The sequence below is a fragment of the Episyrphus balteatus genome, chromosome 3 (assembly GCF_945859705.1).
Source record: "Episyrphus balteatus chromosome 3, idEpiBalt1.1, whole genome shotgun sequence".
NCBI classification, from domain to species: Eukaryota; Metazoa; Arthropoda; class Insecta; order Diptera; family Syrphidae; genus Episyrphus; species Episyrphus balteatus.
The window spans coordinates 62,928,628-62,938,506 of NC_079136.1; the positions used below are offsets into that span (position 1 = coordinate 62,928,628).

At 35.1% G+C, this 9,879-nt stretch overlaps 2 protein-coding genes across 2 annotated transcripts; both read left to right on the top strand.

Annotated features, from left to right (window-relative positions):
* The first annotated feature begins 936 nt into the window (after window positions 1–936).
* LOC129915773 (probable oligoribonuclease) lies at window positions 937–1,773 on the top strand. The gene has a single exon (XM_055995449.1). It carries the CDS (start codon window positions 1,038–1,040, stop codon window positions 1,698–1,700), a length of 663 nt encoding a protein of 220 aa, XP_055851424.1. The 5' UTR covers window positions 937–1,037; the 3' UTR covers window positions 1,701–1,773.
* A 1,623-nt stretch (window positions 1,774–3,396) lies between these two features.
* LOC129915040 (uncharacterized) lies at window positions 3,397–4,248 on the top strand. The gene has a single exon (XM_055994495.1). The coding sequence runs from the start codon at window positions 3,397–3,399 to the stop codon at window positions 4,246–4,248; it is 852 nt and encodes a 283-aa protein (XP_055850470.1).
* The last annotated feature ends 5,631 nt before the right edge of the window (window positions 4,249–9,879 follow it).

A 9,879-nucleotide genomic window follows, 5' to 3' on the forward strand; every position in this document is an offset into this window, starting at 1 on the left:
CTTGCATTGACCCTTATGAAAGCTAAATTGTTACTTGGGATTTTCAGTAGTAACATCTCACATTTAATGCAAGATTATCAATTTTTTTTTCAAATATCTGACTTTCTCGCATCCTTTTTGCTTGTGAGAAATTTTGGCAGTTCAATCGAGAAATTTTCTCGATTATTTTCTTACAGACACAGTTTTATTCACATTTTTCCAGTCTGTCAAGCATTTTCATTCAGAAATGTTTCAAGGCGAGAAAATTTTGTTCATAGAAACAAACGAATGTGAGAAAATGATTTTTGTGTCGATTCACATTATTTTTGTTCCGATTTGCGTGTTTCATGCGAGAAATTTCTCGATGCGAGAGTTACAGAACGTAGGCACAGGGGTTGAACTACGGCATAGAGAGAGCAATAGTCAATACGTTAACGAATGTATGCCATAGTTCGACCCCAGAATTTTTCTATTAAGGCTTGGCCACACCGGAGGGTATGCGGTAGCGGTACGGGTAGAGTTAACGGTACTTGTATGAAAAAAATTCCAAACTGACATATCAACGTTCAGATGTGGAATTTTTTTCATACAAATATCGTTACCGCTACCCGTACCGCTACCGCCTACCCTCCGGTGTGGCCAAGCCTTTAGCTCAAGTTTTCGAGATATTCCAGTTATAAAATCTCAATAATCAATTTTTATCTACACACAAACTAGAGCTACTAGAACAAAAAACTCTAGGAAGATTTGAAATCAGAGCTGCCGAATTAGTAAAAAAAACAGTTAAGAAACTTCATAATACATAAAAAAGGTGCAATTTTGTTGACCACTGTTATTGAACAAATTTGAAACGAATTCGTTCCAATTCACAATTTTCTTATTATTATTTTTCTTATAACCTGGAACGCAATTTTTTATCTTGAACCTTGAACGCCCACCATAAATGTCGTATTTGACAAGTTTGACGTCTTTAAAAAAAACGTGCATATATTTGAAACTCTTTCAAACAGAGATTAGTTTATTAAATTATTTAATTATAAATAACTTTTCAATAACAAATGCTAAAATCAGTAATTCGCACCATATCGAAAAGTGCAAATCAAATCCCACTTGCACATCAAATTTTCAATCGAAATTCCCTCCGTTATCTAACTAAATTTGCTCCAACCACAACCACAATGGGCAAAGACACTTGGATTGTTTGGATGGATCTCGAAATGAGCGGGTTAGACGTAAGCCGGGACAAAATATTAGAACTTTCTTGCATAATAACCGATAAAGACCTTAATATAGTTGCCGAAGGTCCCAACATTGAGGTCCACCAACCCGATGAAGTATTAGAAAATATGAACGATTGGTGCATGAAGCACCATGCCGAAACAAAGCTAATTGACAAGTGTAGAAGTTCGAATATTAGTGAAGAAATGGCTCAAGAGATGTTGGTTGAATTTCTTAAAGCCAACATTCCCAAAGGCAAGTGTCCATTGGCAGGTAATTCAGTCTACATGGATAGATTGTTTATAAATCGATATATGCCGAAGGTCGACAATTATTTGCATTATAGAATAATTGATGTGTCGACTGTTAAAGAACTTTGTAGACGATGGAATCCGAGTGTTGCTGCTGGTGCACCGAAAAAGAAACTAGTTCATCGAAGTGAAGATGATATTAGAGAGAGTATTATTGAAATGAAATATTATAAGAAATTTCTTTTCAAATAATTTATATTAGATAGAATTTAGAACAATTAAAAGCATAATTGATTAAGAGAATAAACATGTTTTCTTTTGGATATTTCTTTCTTGATTTTATAAAAGATGTGGCGAACCAAATGAATGTTATTTTTTCTCTCTAGAAAATATTTGAAAAGAAACTAGGCCAAACATACGCCAGTATAACTAGTGGTCATGTGATTGCGCTGTATATCCCAAAATATTTTTCATATATTTAGCGGAGATTCATAATAAATAATTGGCATTTTTGAAAGAGTTTCATAAATAATATACCCCAAGTGCTAAAATCATGAAATTCTTTTTTTTAAGCATGCAAAACCATTAACCTACATCATATTTTAAACAATTTAATTTATATTTCAAAAATAAAGGGCGCTTTCATAAATGCATGGTTGCGCAAGTCTGACGAATGCAAAGCTTTCGTTAATGCAAATGACAAATGTCAGGTGTTCATAAATGCAAAACGCAAATATTTGCAGCGCAAATGTGCAAATGAAAAAATTCTCATGCGCAATGAATTTAAACTTAAAGAAAGAAGAAACATGACGTAAAAGATGATACAGCTTTTCTTTGTTTCTCAATTCTGTCAAAATATTAATTGGAAATTCGAAGTTCAAGTCAAAATAACAAAAATAGCCGCGAATTTCTTGGATATAATAAATTTGTAAATATTGACAGAAATGTTTTAAAAAAAGTTTTTTTTCTTAAAGGATGGAATAAGATAATATATTGTTATTTTGGAGAAGACGCTGAATTGCAACTTAAAAAATTTGACAAATGACGCAAATCAGAAAAAGTGTTCATAAATTACATGCGCAAATAGTTTTTCTGACATTAGTCTGATCGCAAATGACCGCATGTAAACAAAGCAACCATGCAATTATGAAAGCACCCAAACTGAATTTATTTTTTGATTTTGAAATTATCGATGTATTGTATTATCGATGAAGCAATCGAATTTTGTACATTAGACCACTACAAGTTAAATATCACTACTTGTTTTGTATTTACTTCTAGGTTAGTTCATGTTCATGGGACTTCAATGAAGTTCCTCAACAAATTTTTGATCTGGAGAATAATTCCCTTATAGCCTGTTTTCACTAGATCCCAAATGAGATAATTACTCACACTATCTCATTTCGAATGTCGAATTCTATAGAAAAAAAAATTGAATTTAAAATCTGAACTGACCTCATTTGAGAAATGATCTCATTTGGGCTCTAGTGAAAACAGGCTATTAAACGATTTATCAATAGGAGCGTCCCACAAAGAAAAAATTTCTTAGGGCTCAATGTCATACTTTTGTAGAACAAATTTCTCATTTAAATCCAATTTTTTTTTCTCAAATTCAACACTATACTAGATGTTTTGTTTATTCTTAGTACTATCATCTATACTCATGGTCTTCTTTCCGAGTAGACGGTGTGGCGATAGCCACTACATTTACTTTTTATTACTTGTTACTACTTTGTTTACGTTTTACTTTAAATTAATATTTCGATCGTTTCATCAAATTATTAGTTTTCAATTTTCATATTTTTCAATAATCAATTCTTGTTTATAATCAAATCAATAAAGACGTATTGAATAATTTCATAAGAAATAAAATATCTTTTATTTCCAAATTGGTGACCCCGACTTAGAATAAGTACCTACCAATCTTTAACAAGAATTCAAATATAAAATGAATGCAGAACAGGAAGCTGAACTTGCTGCTCTCCGAGAAGAAAATTCTCGACTTCTGCAGAATCAACAACAAAACGCAAGACCTCCAACACAACCAACAATCAACCGTGTGGCAGTGAAACTTCCACCGTTTTGGGCCGAACGGCCCAGCTTATGGTTTTCTCAAGCTGAGTCCCAATTTATTATCTCGGACATAACAAATGAAACCACTAAATTTCATTATGTTGTTTCACAGCTGGATACTCGTGTGGCTTCCGAAGTAGAAGATATCATAACCTCGATCCCAGAACAAAACCCCTTCACTGTTCTAAAAAAGAAGCTCATTGAACGCTTATCAGCATCAGAAGAGCAACGTGTCCGACAACTCATCAGTGATGAAGAACTTGGTGATCGAAAGCCTTCACAATTTCTTCGTCACCTTCGTTCTCTTGCTGGTCCATCAGTTCTGCAAGACAATTTGTTGCGACAACTTTGGTTGCGACGTTTACCATCGAACGTTCAAGCAATCCTTACATCGAGATCAGATCTTTCTCCTGATCAGCTGTCTGAGCTTGCTGATAAAATCGTTGAAGTTTCTTCACCACCAGTTCCTTTTGCCGTTCATGCAACATCAAATAATGAACCGAACCAAAATTCACAAGCCCTTTTCGAAGCCATTGACACTCTCACAAGACAAGTTGCAGAGCTATCTTCGAATAGAACTTTTCGAAATCGCTCTAAGGGTCGAGGAAGACAAAATTCAAGAAGCAGTTCTAAGTCTGCGAAGAGAGAAGGATGGTGTTGGTATCACTCCAGATACCAGCACAATGCACGTAAGTGTAATAAACCTTGTAGTTTTCAGGGAAACTAAAACAGCAGTCTATAATGACGGCGAATGACTGCAATGTTCCTGGAAGCCGTCTCTTTGTAACCGACCAAAATTCAAAACATCAATTCCTCATCGATACCGGATCTGACCTATCTTGCTTTCCAACCCGGCTTTTACCAAAACGACGTCCTTCCACTGATTACGATTTAAGCGCTGCAAATGATACCGTAATAAAAACATATGGATTTCTGCACCTCGATCTGAATTTGGGATTACGACGAAGTTTCATTTGGAGATTCGTTGTAGCTGACGTAAGCATTCCTATAATAGGGTCAGACTTCCTTGCCCACTATCATTTGCTACCTGACTGTCAATCGAAACGCCTAATCGACACATACACTGGACTTCAATCAACTGGAAAAACCACTTCAATTCAGCACAACAGTGTGAAAACAATTCAAATTTCATGGCCATGCACTGCTTTATTGACTGAATTTCAAGAAATTACTCGTCCTGCTGGTTTGCCTAGAGTTATTAAGCACAAAACTGTGCATCATATCCGCACAACACCAGGCCCTCCAATACAGTGTCGCCCTCGTCGATTGGCTCCAGAAAAACTAAAGATTGCCAAGAAGGAATTTGCTGACATGTTACTTGCTGGAACTATCCGACCTTCAGATAGCCCATGGTGTTCACCACTTCATCTAGCACCTAAAGGCGATAATGGTTGGCGTCCCTGTGGAGATTATCGTGCATTGAATGCCCGAACGATTCCAGATAAGTACTCTTCTCGTCATATCCATGATTTCACTTACAACATCAATGGAAGCAATGTGTTTTCAACTATTGATTTGTTGAAGGCATATCAACAAATTCCCATTAACCCTGATGAAGTATGCAAAACAGCCATTACAACTCCATTTGGTTCCTACGAGTTTATGTTTATGACTTTTGGACTGAGGAATGCTGGAAACACCTTCCAACGTTTGATGGATGAAATTCTATTTGGACTGGATTTTTGCTTCACATATGTAGACGATATTCTGGTTTATTCCAAGACCACAGAAGAACATATGAACCACTTGCGCCTAATTTTTGAACGACTTTCAAATTATGGTATGGTCATAAATCCATCAAAGTGCGTTTTTGTTGCTTCAGAAGTAAAGTTCCTTGGATACACGGTAAATTCTGAAGGAATCAAACCTCCCAAAGAACGTGTTAAGACTATTGAAGACTACCCGCTCCCGAAAACAGCAAAAGGCCTTCGTCGTTTTCTTGGAATGCTAGATTTCTACCGAAGATTCATCCCAAAAGCATCTGAGATTCAAGCTCCACTTCACAATGCCATCAGCAATCCTCAACTCAAAGGATCTCAACCAGTTCCATGGACACCAGAGTTAGAAGAAGTCTTCAAGAGTTGTAAAGCCGCTTTATCTTCCGCAACTCTTCTTGTCCATCCGCAGCAGAACTTGGTCTTTTTACTGATGCATCAAACCACTCAATTGGAGCCTGTATAATGCAGAAGATAAAAGGCAGTTGACAACCCTTGTCATTCTTTTCAAAGAAATTATCTGAGAGAGAGAACGCTTGGCCAACTTACCATCGAGAACTTCTAGCAATATATGAAGCAGTCCAACATTTTCGTCATATGTTGGAAGGTCAAGTATTTACAATTTATACTGACCACAAACCTTTGGTTCACGCTTTTAAACAAAAACGAGAAAAACTTTCACCTGTTCAACAAAATCATCTTACATTTATTGCTCAGTACTCTACCGACATTCAACATATTGGAGGAGAAGATAATATTGTTGCCGATGCTCTCTCCCGCATTGAAGCCATATCTTCCGTTGTCGATTATCAAACCCTCGCAGTTTCACAAGAAGAAGATGAAGAACTTCAAATCTTCTCGCGAACAACACCACATCCCTCATTTTAAAGAAAGTTTTGATGCCTAGAACATCGATGCATCTTTATTGTGACACATCGACAGGTAAGCCACGACCATATTTAACTAAGTCTTATCGTCGTCAGGTTTTTGAAACTCTGCACAACATGAGCCACCCAGGAGCCAAAACTTCAACAAAATTAATTGGTGACCGCTTTGTTTGGCCTTCAATGCGCAAAGATTGCCGTGTTTGGGCCCGATGTTGTATCTCTTGCCAACGCTCCAAAGTATCTCGACATGTTAAATCATCTTTAGGAAATTTCGCAACACCATCTACTCGATTTTCACATGTGCATGCCGACATAATTGGACCGTTACCACCAGTTAACTCCTACCGATATTGCCTTACAATCACCGATCGATTCACTCGGTGGTCAGAGGTATGTCCATTGCAAACTATTACAGCCGAGTCTGTCACTATGGGACTATTATCGTGTTGGATATCCCGTTTTGGATGCCCCGAAAAACTAACTGTAGATAGAGGATCTCAGTTTACCTCACATACCTTTAAAGATGTCGCAAAACAGTTTGGTATCGAACTCCGCCACACCATGGCTTGGCATCCTCAAGCGAACGGTATGATTGAACGCTTTCACCGGCAGTTAAAAGCTGCAATCATGGCTCATTCTAATGAAAATTGGATTGAAGCACTTCCACTTGTTTTGCTTGGAATAAGGTCTGCTTTCAAAGAAGATATTAAGGCAACGTCAGCAGAATTGGTTTATGGTGAACCACTGCGACTGCCAGGAGAATTTCTTGCAAAACCGACACAAAATGAAGTTATTGATCCTTCACATTTTCTTGATCGTCTTCGAAAATGCATTTCACGCCTACGACCTATACCAGCCTCAAGACATTCTCAACATGGGTCATTTGTGTTTAAAGAACTGTTGAACAACTGTAGTTATGTTTTTCTAAGGATTGGCCCCATTCGAAGATCCCTTCAACAACCATACAAAGGGCCATATGAAGTTACATCAAGAGATGAAAAGAATGTTTCTTTAAAAATCAATAATCAAATTATAAAAGTTTCAATCGATAGAGTAAAACCAGCCTTCGTCTTACAAGAAGATTTTACTAAAACATCAACATCAACATCTTTACCTCACTCAAAATTCAAAACAACTCGATCCGGAAGGCATGTACGACCACCGAACCGCTATAGATAAAACATTTTTTTTTTTTTTTCATTCCGTAGGGGAATAGTGTGGCGATAGCCACTACATTTACTTTTTATTACTTGTTACTACTTTGTTTACGTTTTACTTTAAATTAATATTTCGATCGTTTCATCAAATTATTAGTTTTCAATTTTCATATTTTTCAATAATCAATTCTTGTTTATAATCAAATCAATAAAGACGTATTGAATAATTTCATAAGAAATAAAATATCTTTTATTTCCAAAACGGCCACCTTTCTGAAAAATATTTATACCTAGTGATTTCGTAAGATTTTATTCCAAATTTTTGCTCTTATGCTGTTCTTTTAAATGTCTCTCCTAAAAATACCAGAGTTGTAAAAGATTGCAATCTTTTTTGAATGCAATCTTTAATGAGTTCAATCAAAAGATTGCATTCATTGACTTACACTTGGGACTTAGACTTCAAATTTTGCAATCACCAATCATGATTGCAATCTTTTTTTTTACCCAATCAATTGACTGCATTCAAATGATTGCAGTCTTTTGGGACTGCATGCAGTCTTTGCATTCTTTTTGCAATCTTTCCATTCCTTGGCAGTCTTTTGCATTCTCAAGTGTAAGTCAATGAATGCAATCTTTTGTTGGAATTGTGTAACTGAATGTTAAAGACTGCATTCACAAAAGATTGCATTCTTTTACAAGCCTGAAAAATACAATAGGGGTATTCACGATTCGATGCAAATGGTATTGTATCGTTGTAAAAGTGCAAAAGTGTAACATTTTCTTAAAATAAAACAACCAAACATACAGACTACAATTTTTTTTACACTTTTACACTTTTTCTATACCCCAACCCTATTGCAAAAATAAAATACAATGGTGCAAAATTTGTCTATTGTAGTTGTAGTAGTAAAAAACAAAATTTTGCATTTTTACACTTTTTTGCTGGCGGATGGAGTCGGATGCTAATGTCAATTGTTGTTGTTTTCCATAAGTTTTCATCCGTCGAGTGCGGTTGCGAGCGCATAGTTTTAATAATAGAGTTTAATAAACGACATGTTAAAATTTTTTCAATAATTTTTTTTTTCAAAAATCTGAGTTCAATTACCATTCTTTCAAAAGCCGTTCATTCAATTAACTTAATTTTAATTTTACATATATGACTAAGCTTCTAGCTTTTGAAAAATGTATATTTGAATATTGTAGGTGTTGTGTTCAAATATTTTTTTTTTGTGTTTGAAGTCAATTAATAAGAAAATTGCATCTATCGCTTGAACTATGGAAGATTGTCCCTCACTCTCATATATTTTTTTTCCTTGAATTTCCTAGACAATCTCTTGGCATCAATTAATTTATGAAATTTAAGAAAAATTTTTGAAAAAAATTTGTTTTTGTTCACAAAAATCTTCAATTAAATTTAAAAAATCAAAACGGCAACACCGGCAATTTTTAATCTATAAACTTTAAAGTATTTTTAATTATTATTTATTCTAAATTCTTAGATAACAAAAATTTAAATAAGAAACATTAGGGGTATTCACGATTCGATGCAAATGGTCTTGTTGTAAAAGTGCAAAAGTGTAACATTTTCTTAAAATAAAACAACCAAATATACAAACTACAATTTTTTTTACACTTTTACACTTTTGCAAAAATAAAATACAATGGTGCAAAATTTGATATTTGACGTTTTTGTGCTTCATTTTATAAGAAAAAAATCCTTTTTCGGCGGATTAGCAGTGGATCAACTCTGGTACAAGGATGGATTTAGGGCCAGTTGTACAAATATTTAATCCGTGGCTCAGCAATTTGTATCTTCTGAATTCGGTAGGAAAATTGATTTTTAGCACTGGTTATAGGTCCATATAGGTTGAAATTGCTAAATCCATCCTTGAACCAAAGTTGATCCACTGCTCATCCGGCGAAATCGGCGAGTTAAATTCCTGATCCGAGGCTGAAACACGTTTGTACAACTCACCTACAACCTGACTGGTTAAGCCTGGTACGCTGCTCGCGCTAAATTTTAGCTGAGATAAAATTCCCATACAAGTTATCGATAATTTGTATGGGATCCATTTTAGCTCAGATAAAATTTTTCGATAATTTGTATGGGAGCTACAACCTACAATTTAGCGCGAGCAGCGTACCAGGCTTTAAGCGATTGAAAAATCACCGTGTAGCCCGGCACAATCATCTACTCGTGAGTTCTACCACCTCCACAGGAACGCGGCTAACGTGATTGTTTTACGGAATTTTTTTTTATCAAGTCACCAAACACACCTATGGTCCGTTCTTTTATTGAACAATGTTAACTATTGTTGTTATGTCAAAAAAATCGTTGTATTTGTTTTTGTTACATTTTGTTACAAAATGTTAACTTTGATTTAGGAACGACTAAATGTTACATTTTGTTGATCTGTCAAAAGAAAAATTTTTGAGATTAATTTTATGAATGAATAAACAAGAAAAAATTAATTTGGTACTGAGATAATTCTTTTTAATTGAATTCTAAGCAAATTGAAACAAAAATATGCATTCAATAATTTCAAATATGGAAACAAACAAGAAATTCTCTTCTCAC